At 39.6% G+C, this 14385-nt stretch overlaps 1 protein-coding gene across 2 annotated transcripts in view; it reads left to right on the top strand.

The window, feature by feature from the left end:
* Positions 1 to 14385, top strand: part of ZFAND3 (zinc finger AN1-type containing 3) — a 244475-nt gene that overhangs the window by 6594 nt on the left and 223496 nt on the right. The window contains exon 2 of one of the 2 annotated variants that reach the window (XM_019526985.1): positions 1536 to 1562. The exons of the other annotated variant lie outside the window; for it this stretch is intronic. Coding sequence (XP_019382530.1) covers positions 1536 to 1562 — 27 coding nt within the window. The remainder of the gene's footprint in view (positions 1 to 1535; positions 1563 to 14385) is intronic. 2 annotated transcript variants of the gene reach the window in all.

Raw genomic sequence — 14385 nt, 5'->3', positions numbered from 1 at the left:
CCCCCCCCCCCAAAAGAAAACATTTTTAAAGTCACTTTCTTAATCTCCTCATTCTGCCATTTTGTTTGAAAACCTTTTCCCTTTTAGTTTCCCTCCATTCCATAAAAAATCTGTTGTGCAAAGGTTCATTCAGACATTTATGGGTGATGTTGTCCATACTTATATGTAAGAAGTATAAAGTATCAAGAATCTCATTAGAACCATTTTGGTCTCTCTCTATAACAGACAGTATTCTATGAGCTTCAGAAGTCACCATGTCGAGTAGACCATAACAGTCTGCGGGTCAGTGATCAGATTGCCACAGTCATTATTGCCAGTCAGGACAAGAACTGATATTCCTAGAGTGGCAAATTGGTTTTGCAATCCTGATTTCCTATAGCCTCTTGTCAGCAGTCTTGGTGGAGGCAACTTTCTAGTATTCAAGGATTGGCACTATGTCTCTGTAATCTCTCCTTCCTGTTCCCATCCCCCTTTCCCTTACCTCCTTCCTTCATACCTTGGTGCATGTGTATGTGTGTGTTTTTAAATATAATATGTATATTTGGATTTCAAGACCTAGGATGCCAGTGTACACCACATTACCCCTGGCAAATTCACCTCAGATTTTACTACAGAGTAAAAATTACACCAGTATACCAAGTGGGCATTATGAGCAACTCTTCTGAAGTAGAGAGAGTTGGTAGTAGTCTGTTTATATTGGGTAAACAGTTACCCTGGTATGATGGAGCTATGGGCAGGTTGCACATACACCAGCGTAACTTGACCCTGGGTAACTTTACCTCAAAATCTAGTGAATTACCATATTTTCTCATACGTAACCTGTACTACTACCACCAAACCAACTGGTGAAAATTGGGCTGCATATTGTATGCAAGAATTGTATACTTGGGGTGATCCAGTTATTTGGCAACAGAAGCAGTGGCGGCATTAATTGCCACTGCTCCTCTGCCACCAGATTTTTGGACTGGTGGGAGTCTCCCTGGCTAGATGACGTGGCCCCATGTACCAGGCTGGTGCATGAGATCTATCCAGTGCATGGCCCTCGACCCAGCACACAGGGCCTGCTTACTGACCCAGTCTGGCAGCTGGGACTGGCAGTAGGCTTGGCTCCTGGGCTGCTGCTACTGTTACTACAAGGAAGATTTTTTTTTTGGTAAGCTGCCTTTGAAAAACTTGAAAACAGAGGTGCATATTATCTATAATGGTGCACTGTATATGGTACTCTATAGAAAGGTAGAACATTGCATCTGTTGTGCTTTTGCTAAAGAGTAAAGTTGACTTCTCTAGAGTAAATGTGTTTTACCCTTTTACTCTGTAGATTGGAATACAATAGGTGGTAACAGTTCAGATAAAGATCAAAGTCATACATTTTTCACAATTGTGGGCATCTAAGATATAGTTAAAAAGGTGAAGAGTCTCCTTTTTGTTAAAGTAGCAAGCTTTTTATACAAGCATATTGGAATTGATTTCTAATAGGGGAAGAATTGGAAGTTTTATTACCTCTTTTGATCCTCGTTTCCTTTCTCTCATTTTAGAAAAAAGAAATCCACACAACGAAAAAGGTTAGTACTATATTAAATTGCTTTGAACGCGCACACTTTTTTTTTTTTTTTTTTTTTTTTTTTTTAAAAAAAAAAAAAAAAAAAGGGGGGCGGTAAAAAACATTATAAAAAAAAACAACTTTTTTTTGTGGGGGGTTTTTTTTTTTTAAAAAAAAAAAACCCCCCAAAGAAAAAGGTTTATATTTTTTTAAATTTTTTTTAACCCCCCCCCTTTTTTTTTTTTTTTTTTTTTTTTTTTAAGAAGCATAGAAGGCAATCTCTTTACTGTTCCCTGTGGTGGGAAACCCTTATGCATGGGTAGTAGACATTAGGTTCTTAAATCCTGCTAGGTAAGGAAGGCAACAAAACTTTGAGGGACTAAAACGTATTTGCTAGGTTTGCATTGCAGTATAAATTAATGAACCTGAGCCTTTCTCTCTACTTTTTCTGAATAACATGCAAGTTCTTGAATAATTATCATGATTATGATACGACCTGTTTTTCCCATGAATGTTCATGGCTGCTTTAAGATCATGTCTTTTGGTAGGATAAGATTAAACTAGGGCAGATAGTCAGAGCAAAGGGCAATGCCCAGAAACTTGTTTTTGAAATCCGGCCTGACTAAATGCTGATGATTGCTAAATGGCAATTGCTGCTCTGGCAACCTGTTGATTTAACCTGTCATCCATTAGGAAACATCTTAAGACCAGGAATTTGTGATTCTTTTAAATCTCATATTCAACATGGGGCTAATATTTTCCTAACTTTCATAAGTTTTCTAAGGGTCAATTTGTTTAGCTCTTTTTTAGTTAGTGGTAGTATGCTATGGTTTAAAGGCAAGAGAAAATATGCTATGCTTGGAAGAACCTTAAGTCTTAAAAGCTCATAAGATGTGAAAGTTCACAAGATTGTTCTGTATTACCACAGGTTTCTTGTTTGGTGCTTATTTGGTACACCCTACCAGTAATTGGGAAACAGTAGAAGGATGTTTTCAAAGAAAATACAAAAAAAAAAAAGGAAAATCGGACCTGTTTTATTTAAGCATCAGGAAGAATAGCATAAACACTGAAATGTTCAAGAACCTTGGGGAAAGTATTTTATTTTAATACTGAGTTAGTAGAATATTTTACAGTATACTAGACTCCAGGTTTTATAGTAAGATATCTCTGTTCCAGTGTCTACAGCTCATAGTAGAGAAAAAACAGTATTTTTGATTACCAAACTGGCAATTTCAACACACATATAGTGGCTATATGCCAGACTATATATTTTTTGTCTCCTTAATCCTGGGGTTATTTTTCCCTTGAGTTTGAGTGGGAATGCATAGCAAGAAAGGATTAAGCATTTAAAATTAAATATATTTAACTTCAGTGGTTAATATTGATACCACTGGAATTCATCTGCATCTGAGATCAGTTTAACCCATCCACTTCCAGTGAAGAGTTCCTCTTTTTCATCGTATATAAGGACTGGACTTTTTTTTTCTTTGGGAGATCATGAAATTGGCTCACTAAATTGCTAGAAGAGTCACTTTGCGGGTAATACAAATAATTTTCCATTTCTTCTGTCTCTCTAAATTACTTCCAGGTTTTACAGTACTAGCTTTACCCTGTGATTTTGGTACAAGACACTGGAATCAAAGTAGAATTCCTGTATGGCCCAGCAAACATGAATTTCCCAAAACAAACATTTGCAATTCTAAGTGGATTTTGGGGGTTAGTAAAATGCAGATTTGGCTTTGTCAGGCATATAGCTTATAACACCAGAAAACAGTTCCAGCAAAATGTGCATTTTGTAAACTAATTATTTTGTATCCTTTAATCTGTGGTTTGAAGTGTGGCAGGATAAATGGTGACCCATGTTCATGCTTTATTTAATCCCTTTCTGCTCAGGAAAAACTTAGTTTCTGAAAAACAAAAATACTCTCACAAACCTGTGCACTTGCATTCTCTGTGTTGTTGTATGACCCCGTCTACTGATGTGCAACCTCATGTTTTATTTGCTTTGTCTGAACAGCAGTGAGAAATTTCTATGGTTTAAAAGTAATACTGATGACAAGCTTTCCCATACACAGAATCCGGTTTTCAGAAGGGCATATAGTGTTACCTTTTTTTAAGCATCTCATAGAAGCTGGCACCTCAGTCTGGGTTCCTCTGTTAGGCCAGATATGTTTGTGGTGTGTTCCTACTGTTTTCATCTGCCTTTGTATTTGTAGCATGTGGAATATGTTTGCTGAAACAAGCAGCGTTCGCTAGCTAACATTTGAGACGGGGGATGCATTTGGTCTTCCAGCTCATTTTTTATTATTATTTCAAACTGATAAACACAATTTTGAAATATTTTTGTAATGGTAACCCTAAATTGGTTGGGTGTTTCTAGAGTGCCTATCAGCAGGGAACTGCAGCATCATAATAGTTGCATAGCATTCATGTTATTACTTGATCTCTTATTCAGCCATTTGCAACCACAAGTTAAAACTACTATATTTCTAATTGGGAGGAGGGAAAAGAATGCCACAGAACTAGTCATCTCAGAAGCCAACCATGCATCAAACTTTATTAAGCAGAAAAATTATGATTATGAAACAGAATTATGTGGAAACTAACTGTAGAATTTGGTAAGACTTTGTACACTTAATCTGTATTTTTTACCAGCTTTTCCTTTGACACTTAGCTGGGCCATATTAATAGCCAGTAAGAGTGAGCGTGTGCTGGTTTGTCTGATTTGTTAAAGCAGGATAATATATTTTTTCAATTGCCTGGGCAGCATTTGTTCTTTTCTAAATATATTTCAAACTATAGTAGTAAATTGTAAGCAAGAGAGGTAAATTGAAAAAAAACAAAAATTTTGAAATAGATACGAAAGATAAGGATATTGGTTTGTCTAAATCTAATTATATTACTAATTAAGTTAGTTCTGCTTGACTATGAAAACCTTGATGAACTGATCACAAGATTTTCCTTTTAAAGTTGATGACACTCTGTTAATTCAAGTGCAAGATATGCCTGAAATTTTCTGAATGTTCCCCAAACATACTGCTGGTTTAGGACATGAACAACCTTTTGAGTTACTTGAGTAACTGTAGTTCCTACCTCACAAAGATGGATTGTAGACTCTTATCTTCAACTGTAGAGTAGAAGTGAAATGCAAGGATCTACGGCCTTGTAGTAAAACAGGTGTGGTTCTGGTGTATATAGTGTAGGGTGGGAATGGAGATCCACATAGAAGCTGCATACCTCCTTCATGCTAAGAACCCAGCTGTATGAAGGCTCTTTGCATACAGATGGGCTAAAAAGGTTTGGGTTTAAAGCCTTTGCTTCAGCCACAGGGCTAATCCACCAGCTATCTTCTTACAAGAGCAGAACGGTTCCATTGCATTGCTCAGTTGTAACTGATAGAGGTAAGAGATTTTCCTTATGCAGCTTGGGTCCCAAACAGCGTATCAGGAACAATTCATTTCTGTTTCTGACCCTCCCTGGCCTCAGGAAGACCGCATTGCACCTAGTTGCATGTAAAATATTTCTTCACAAATGTAAAGGCTAGGGGTGCACCGGTAAAGATTTTCTTGGCTGATTATTAACCAGACATATTGGCCGATACCAATCCAATAGCCTATTTACAGGAATGCAGCCCGGCAGCTTGGAGAGCAGCGTCTGGCCAGTAAGGCAATGGGAAAGAAGGGGGCGTTGGTGGGGGGTGCAAATCCAGGTGAGGCAGGCACTGCCCAGCTGGGAGTTGGGTGGAATTGTGTGCGACTTGTCCAGGGGTGTGAGGGGGGTGGTGAGTGGGAAGGGGGTGGCTTTGTGGGTGGGAAGGGGGTGGTGAGTGGTGGTGGTGCTGGGGAGGGGTGGCTATGGCGAATTTTGGGGAGGTTAAAATCCACCACATAGCCCCCTCCCAGCTTGGCCACCACCTGCCCCAAGCCCAGTCCCACCACCAGGAAGAGGCTAGTGCAGCCCCGGCCCCAATCCCACAGAGGGCAGCCTGCCCTCACCTCGCATGCAAATCCAGGAGGGGTGCTTATGTCTCCCCTGTGAATGCGTGCAGTAGCAGGGAGCCGCCCCTGCCCCACTCCCTCCTTCACTGTGGGGGCCTTGATCTGACCCCCCCCCCGACTTACCAGCAGCAGGCTTCTTTTCAAGCTGCTCAGCTGTGTTCCTGGCCGTGTGCAGGCTGTGGCTGCGTGCATGCATGCAGCATTTATTGGTGACATTATTGGCTACACGGGCCAAAAAAAAAAGCCAGTTGCTGATGTTATTTTTTCTGTTATTGTTGCCCATCCAATATGCGCCCAATATATTGCTGCACCTCTCATAAAGGCTTGAAAAAAATATAAGCTTAAATTTTATAGTAAGTAGGTCATGAGACTTAGCAGTTTCCTACTGCCCACAGGTAAGCATATCAATGGACTTGAGAAAACTTTAATAGAATGTATGTTGTCCTCCCAAGAAGGTACTAAAACCTAAATAGCAGGAATCTAGATACTGAAGTGTGTGTGTGAGGGGGGTGTTGTTTTTATACAAGGTGTATGAACCTTTTCATGTGAAGTGACAAAGATACCAGTTTAAGGGGTTGTGGAGAGTCCTGTTACACCTGAGAACTAGTATTGCTTTAGTATTTTTATAATTCCTGTTTAAGAAGATAAGAGTTGTTTAATTTGTAGAAAATAGTGAAAAGATTTCTGGCTGTTGTGGATCTCACAGCCTTGTCGTTTAGGGCTCATTCTTCAAACCATTAGCAAACTATACTTTTGATTATATAAGAGGTATGACCTCTGCACATGTTGGCTACCTGAAAAGACTGCAAAATGTTTTTAATTTTAATAAGTTTCTATCTCAGAGGCATTCCATTGTCTGGTATTTTCCACGTCTATCTCAAGGGTTAGCTTATCTCGCTAAACTTGACTGCTGAGATGCTGAACAGTGAAACAGCTCTGCAACCTTATGCTTTTTTTCTTCTTGTGTTTTTGTTAGGTTTTGTTTTTTAAAAAAAGCTCCTCTTCTATTTTGTCATCTCTTTGTTGTAAAGGCTCCATTTCTTCCTATTCTGTGAATATCTTGTTCAGCTAACTTCTGGCTTATTAACCTCTCCATGCTGCCTGCTGATATCCCAGCTCTAATTTAGTCCCTTGTGTTTAGGGTCTCAGATGATTTAGAAAATGTTTAGAAGTATGACTTAATTGCAGTGGTGTTTGTGCATTGTCAGCATGAAAGCAAAGATGAGTTGCGTATTTAGACTGTGCAACCCGCAGGTTTAATTCATTAAACCATCTTGTTTTTAACTCCATTTTCTTACATGTGTGAATGTGGCGGGGGAAGGAGTCTTCTCTTCTATCCATGTGTAGCAATTTGGTTGAGTTATGGAAAAGCCTGTACTCTGTTTTGTATATGCTCATTTGGAAACCTTGTATAGTTTATGGAGACACTAGTGATTTGTTCCCCAGCCTCCCTATGGAGTTTGTTCCATATTACAATCTAATTCCACGTCCGTGTTGTGCACTCCTGAGCTGTTAATTTGTACATTTCAATGCAGTTTGTTTCATCGTGTTTTTGTAATCCAAACTGAATGTAACGAGCTGTGTGCTTTGGGGACCCAGCCTTGCCTTGCCAATTAGAACAAGTGGTTACTGAGAGAGAGTGTGTTTTAAATAAAACATGGCACCTCTTAGTGGGGACCAGCAGCCTTCAGGGGATAAAAGAAACTGTTTAACTCCTTTCTCTCTGAGAAGGTCAGAGTCTGTGAGCACATTTTTTTAAACATTCAGTTCATTCCTTTGCAAGAGATGATCCAAATTCATGCTTTGTTTCAACAATAAAATTTAGTTTGTCATTGGAGACATCTGTTATTCAGAGCAGTGTCCTGAGTGTTTAGAAATACACCAGGATATATCCAGCTTGCTGCACGTTTTCTGGGATTCTAGTCACCAGTGCCATCTGAAAATTATACAGGGCAAGCAGCTAAACACTCTTTCCCCAAACACTCTACCCCAGAGGCTAGTTTAAGGCAAGATCAGTGCCAAGTGGTTAAAGGGCTAGCTGAAGAGTATTGTGCAAGTCTGTTCAGAAAGTTAAGTGCACAGTGCTAGATAAGGGTATTTTATCCTAATTTTATATGCTAGATGAGCCTATTGTCCTTGTTCTGGAAACTTATTAAAGTTCATGAACTATCATTTAGTTCATCTATAGGGAGTCTAACTTCTCTTTTGGAAGTCGGGCTTATGTTCTAATAAAGTGCAGGTTTCTCTCTTAGGACAGAAGGTCTGCATTGTCCAGACAACAGGGAAATTCATTGCCATTGCATCATTTACGGGTACCCCAGAAAGACCAGTTTTGCTACCTTCATTGTTATTTATACCTGCTGCTGCTGGAAGAAAAAAAGCCATTTTACTTGAACTTACTTTTGTGACTGCACTCCTGCTGAATTGAATCAAAATTCCAGAATTTCAGGGTTAGCTTTGCCAGCATCCACCAGCCATGTCCACATTTGCACCTTCATTAAAAAAGAAAATTTATTGCCTGCCAACAGCCTCTAACTACAGGCAGTAAGAAATTGGGTGAATAGTCATCGTGATCAAATTAGACGTTTCAGGAGTCATTACGTAGAAAAACCAGGAGCAAAGAGCAAAACTTTCCTCAGGGAAGCCTTTTATCTTGGCAGTAAAGAATGTGTTGAAAGATGTTGGTTAAGGGGACTGAATCATGGCAAGGCAGCCAAAAGGATAGGATAACTAGGGAAATGTGATCTGAATTGAAGAACCTTAGATAATAGCTTTGAAGTTATCCCATAACTGCCTGTGTTTATCAGAAAAAAGTATGGTCTACTGGCTAAAGCGCTAACCTGCAGCTTGGATGATCCAGGTTCAAGTTCTTGTTCCACCACAACTTCCTGTATGTCTTAAAGCATGTCATGTGGGGCTAATCAAAATTGACTTCTAAGGTACCTAAACAGGACACGAGTGGAATTTAGGCACCAAAGTCAGAGTGATCCTACATGACTCTACTCAGCAGCCACAAAACCACCTGGACACTTTGATTTATTAGGACCAGCATTTTAGCTTGAAAAACTTACTAGGGGCATAAACTTAGTCTAGTGTACATCCTCAGAAGAGACCTGGATCAACCACCTAAGCACTTTTCTCTTGTTCAGGCTCTCTCTGTTGATCCAGATTTATTCTGGCAGTCTAAACTTCTAAAAACCCTCATCAGGTGGGTTTTTTGGCAAGGAATTGGCAACATACAAAGGCTGGATCTGGTCTGGCAAGCTTGGAAGGCATTTACGTCCCCTCACTCGCTGTATAGGAAGTCTAGATGCCCAGCCTAACTATTAGGGAAGGTTCCTAAATTTTAGGTGTTGTGACACCTAAGTAAACATACTTTAAGAACCAGGTCCTAATCAACCTCTAAATCTTTCTGTGGCTTAGTTCCTTGACTGTAATATAGTTAATAGCGTTTCCTTACCTTGCAAGGGAATCTGGCATCTAAGATTGCAAGGTGTTTATCTCCGTGATACTCACTGTCTTTAATATCCTTGTAAAAAAATCTGTAGTACATCCATGTAATAAATCCTGAGATAAAAGAAGCCATTTTAGGTAGGAAAAGAGCCAGTGAAGCAGGCATGCTGTTGGTCAAATTTACAGTTCAGTCTAATATGCACCACCTTTAAAAATTAGTCAGGTCTGGAGGGATGACTGTTCAAAATGTAAACTACACAAACCTAAAACTAGATCTAGATTGTTTAGTGCTACAAACAAACAGCTTTACCATTCAGCTATAGGATACAGTTAGTAATGAAATATAGGAAACCCTTATATTCTCACAAAACTAGTCACCAGAGGGCAAACTGCTCATACACATGAGCCATCATAGTGAGCTATAGCTATAATTTTGCTTAATTGCAACCTGTTTCTTCAAATATGGTCTATGGATGTGTTTACAAGGAGAATTAATTAAGTGGAAAGTGGAAAGAATATTAACTAGCTGTTTCTGATCTTACAGGGGCACGAGTCAGCACTTAAATGGGTTAATTTTTGAATCATCTGTACTTCACACTGTTTGACCAGTTCTCACATTTTGCAGGAAAAAAATCCTCTTAAATTTTAGAGTAAACTTGACAGTATTACAAACAAAGTTTACTAGGGACGCAGAACAACACTGGGCCTAAAATAATTTCATAATACAATCCAGCAACAGTTTTCTCTGTGTAGTCTCCGTAATGGAAAGCTTAGGCTACGTGGTGTTACAGTTCTCAGCCTCCAGGATTGTGAGAAGGCTTTGTTTGAAGCAATATAAAGGGAATGAAGCTGGAGTTCAAGCTATTGCAGATAAAATATTGGGTATCTTTTTTTTCTCTGTGGTGAGCTTAAAACAGCTGGATAAATGAGCTTCTAAATTAATTCTTGAATATACCAAAAGCTTCCTTTATATTGAATGACCGTGTAACATGGGATAGCCAGGCAGATCATTTTTATGCTGCATTATTTCAACAAGCAAATGCTCTGCTCTGAGTAGCCTTTGAGAGATTATAATTTGTATTGCCATCATGCCTGGTAGCCCTAGTCATGGACCAGGACTCTGCAGTAATACTAATAATAAAAAATAGGTTCTGTGTAAACATAAAACAAAATGACCCTCCCTGTATCAAAGAGCTTGCAATCAAATTTGAGACGAGGCAGATGGGGTGGATAGAAACAATGAGATAATACTGGTCAGTCTGAAGTTACATTAAAAGGAAATGAAAGTTCCAAAGTTAAAATTTAGGAAATGTTACAGTGAAGTCTACCTTTGCAACTGTAATTCACCCCCTCTGTGCATGTGCATTGCTATTGTCTTTAATTAAATGAATACATTCATAGATTATAACAGTAGAAGAACAACTACTTTGACCTCCTATTGATCACAAGCCATTAAATATTACCCAGTTACCCTTGCATTAAGCTCAGGTAACTTCTATGTGCCTAAAGTTTAATTGTTGGAAAGGCACTCCATTTAGATTTGAAAACATCAAGGGAGTGAGAATTGTTTTGGGATGCTTCCCCACCCCCATTGGTTAATCACCTGCTCTTGTGTCTTATTTCTAATGTAAATGATAAATTGCTATGGTTCTATATCTGTTCCCCATAACACCCGTACCTCATTCAGTGCACTGGATGGATGGTGCTCACTGAATAGGTAGCTATTCAATAATCAGTTTAATTATCCTCCATTCAGTTTGTAGTTCCATGCCTTATTTACTGCACCAGGCAAAAACTTGCTCTGAATAAAGAATTGTGGGCTTTTTTTTATGGTGCTCATTACCACAGCATCTGACTGCTTCACAAAAATAAATGACTTCACCATCTCAACACTCTTGCAGTGAGCTAGAATGGTAGTTTTATCTCCCCTGTACAGAGATGAAGACCTAGAAGCATAGAAAGAAAGAAATTATTAGGTCTCCACCAATCTTGGATGCCTACAGCCTAATTTTTTAGTGTACTTGCTGTTTTATAGCACCTTTTAAATGTTCAAAGCACAACTCCCTTTTAGCTATTGTGCTGAGCACGTCTACAAATCAGAACTCTGGTATCTCAAGCTGAGCACCTAGAAAATGAGGAACATGCAAACAGTAACTACCTGGGGAAATGCTATGTATGGGAAGTTAGTGGTATTCTGGTGCCTGTGCCATTAGGATGAACTTGGGTCAGCTTTTAATCTTTTTTTATAACTTGTTCAATAAAGTTTGAGATTCTCTTCTGATCACTTGATTGCCAGAGTTTGGGACTTTAAGAAAAAACATCAAATATCATGAGACATGATGAAGTCATCTAACATTGAACTATGTTCACTTCCAACTTCCACATGGGTTATCAGAAAGGGTTAGATCCTTTAATCTAAACCATAAATCTTGGCTATGTGAGCTAACAGAATAACTGGTCATTGGTCATCATATGTGTTGGGTTGGTAACCTGAGGCCTGCAGACTGGATCTGCCCTGTGGAGCTGGGGCTTTTGTGGCACTTGGTGGCAGGTACTTGCCCGCACCATAGCTGGGCAGCAGGGAGCTTTGCCTGTGCCATGTTACAGACAGGCAGTGGGAAGAAGCAAGGGTGGTGGCTGGACCTTAGTGCCAGCTTGTCTTGGACCTAAGCTGTGCTGTTCTGGCCCCCTGCTAGAGCAACTTGCCAACCACGGATCTATGCGAATGAGCCACTAGAAAGGAATGAGGCAAACATTTTGCTAGTGGGCCTCATAGCAAAGTGCTAAAAGCAATGGGATACTGAGACATGGTAATTCTGGGCTCAGTGTCCTGGAGTAGAATATTTCTAATGTTATAAAAACTTTTCTGTCTGTTCCTTTTGAAGTTGCTGAACACCCCACCTCCCAACCCTCCCTCCCCCTTTCCATCTTTACCCCTCTTGACTTCTCACCCCTCTGTAACACTGGTTCCAGCAGTGGCCACTTAAAAAGTTACAGCTTAACCAAAGGGCTGCAATAATTTAATACTAGAAACTTACATCTTGCATTCATTTTGTTTCAGTCATTTCTGAGAGCATTCTTGCAGAAATATTCATCATGGAAAACTTTGACTTGAATTTTTAAAGTTTAGCAATATCTCTGCTACTGACAATTGTCCTAAAATGGAAAATATCAGGCAACTTACTATAGACTTCACTGGTAGCTTCACTTTATAAATAATTAAGTACTGCAAAATGCAGAATAAGGTCTTTCACTTGAATGTTATCAGGCAAAGGAACTGACACTTGATATTTGTAAAGCAACAATGTTTCTGGTACATTTTCATTTGCAAAATTATACTTGTGACTTGTGAAGATTAGTCACTCTGGTAGCATTTGATATGTTTGTGTACGTCTTATTTGGCTGATCTGCCTTAAGCTCAATTCTATCGAATATATATGGTTTAGAGAACTGCATTTCACAGGAACTAAAATGCCACTAAAATCATTTTCAAAGGGATGCTTTAAGTTGGAGCTAACCATGTTCACAGTAGGCTGATATTATCAGTATATTGTTTTGCCCATATTTGACCTGCAGGCTGGATGAGCAGTGCAGGGTTGGTCTGTAGGCCCAATTCCCTGCACTGTCCCAATCCAGCTCCATATAGTGCCTTTTGTCTGCATCCAGGCCCTTGGTGAGCATGGGACTGGAAATTTGGCAGTAGGAGAATGACACAATGCTGCCACTGCTCCTGTGTCTCCAAATTTCTGGACATCCCTGGCTTGGAGTACTGAATGAACCTCTGGATTTCTGTGCTCCCAATTCAGGTGCTGTTCTGATTTTCTTGTGTGTGTATAAATAAAAATATGAGTGGCATCTTTACTTTTTTTTAAATATGTATGTTATGCAAGTTATTTAACATTGGTGCCTTAGTTCCTCATTGTGTTAAATACAATTACCATGAATTATGCCTTTGTCATCTGATGACTGAATGACTAGAGCGCACCAGGGATTTCATCTTTAAAACTATTCGAAAACTGGTCCTGCCATAGAATTTAGCTTGTTAAACTGTAGAGCTTTCTCTGAATGTGTTAAAGCAGCTCCGAGGTCTGTACTAGTTGCCTGTTGATTTTTGGAATGGATTCTTTTTGAAGATGTTGATATTGTAATTAAGCCTCTAATGTACTGATACCTAGGAAAAAAAACTTTTTTCTTTACTTGCTTCATTGAACTGTGTGACCAGAGGTGTTTGAACTGAAATCTTTTTTCATAAATGAGAGAACTAGTGATAAGTCTTCTGGTGGTTCCTCACCTATTGAAACTTGCATCTTCCAAATGTAAAATAGCCAGTGTGCTGACTTGTGAGACATGTTAAAGTTTAATTTCATTTCTTCCTTGCCATAAGGGAGTACAAGCCATGGGAGAAATTGGGAGTGTGTGCTTTTGTAAGTATTTTAACCCTTATTGGCACCGAGAACATAAAGGGTGCTCTTGTAGTGGGAATTAAATCAAAGTAAATGCATAAATTCCATGCTGAATTGGGTTAACGAAACTTACTTTCTTCCTAAGCCCTTAGATTTTATAAAATCTGTGGCATAGAAATGCAAAGTATTACATGAACAATCCAGCAAGAATGGGTGCAAACAGAAGTGCAGCTCCCAGCTGTAGCTCAGAACCCTTTTTGCAAAGTGTTCAGAGTTGCAATGTTACTCCAGACCTCACTGTTGGTTCCAGGGGGAGGGGAATCTAGCTGGCTGGAAGCCTGCAGCGAGGTGTCCATAGCACTCTGCCAGTGCTCACTGTTTTCAGAATGGGAGGGGGAAAAGGCAGCCAAGGGAGCTTGTTCTTGGGGCTTCCTAGCTGGTGCTAAAGGGTGGGGTGAGTGAATTGGAGCTCCCCACCTTTGGGGGGAAGGGAGCTGCAATACACCCACCCCACCCTCCAGGAGGGGCTGAAAACCCCCAAAACTGAACTCCCTCTGCTCCTTTCCCTCCCGCCCTCCCATTCTGAAAATAGTGACAGGGCGGAAACTCTGCAGACACAAGTTACAAAAGACACTACATTTTATAACATCTTTATCTGATACCTTATACAATGAGGGGTCAGATTTTAACCCAATTAACCATTTTTGAAGCTGTTAGCAGCCACATGCTTGTGTATAGTCACAAAATATAAACTGCTTTTGGTGTCCAGATCAGGTGAAAATTGACATTTCTGTGTCTACACCCAATGGTAGTTGTTATACTCAGTCCTCGAATAGCATGCATGATTGACAGCTGGCGACAGAAGAGAACAGCATCTGTCCATGTGAAGTGTAATCTTGGAAACAGCAACAGGTGCCTCAGTGCTATAATTCACCCAAAGTGAACTTACCTTTAGAGTGCATATCTTTAAAAAAAAAAAAAAAAAAAAAAA

Source organism: Gavialis gangeticus, unplaced genomic scaffold, assembly GCF_001723915.1.
Source record: "Gavialis gangeticus isolate Ggan-Ray unplaced genomic scaffold, GavGan_comp1, whole genome shotgun sequence".
In the NCBI taxonomy this organism is placed as follows: Eukaryota; Metazoa; Chordata; order Crocodylia; family Gavialidae; genus Gavialis; species Gavialis gangeticus.
The sequence above is the reverse complement of the archived record's forward strand: the minus strand, read 5'-3'. Positions and strand labels throughout refer to the sequence as shown.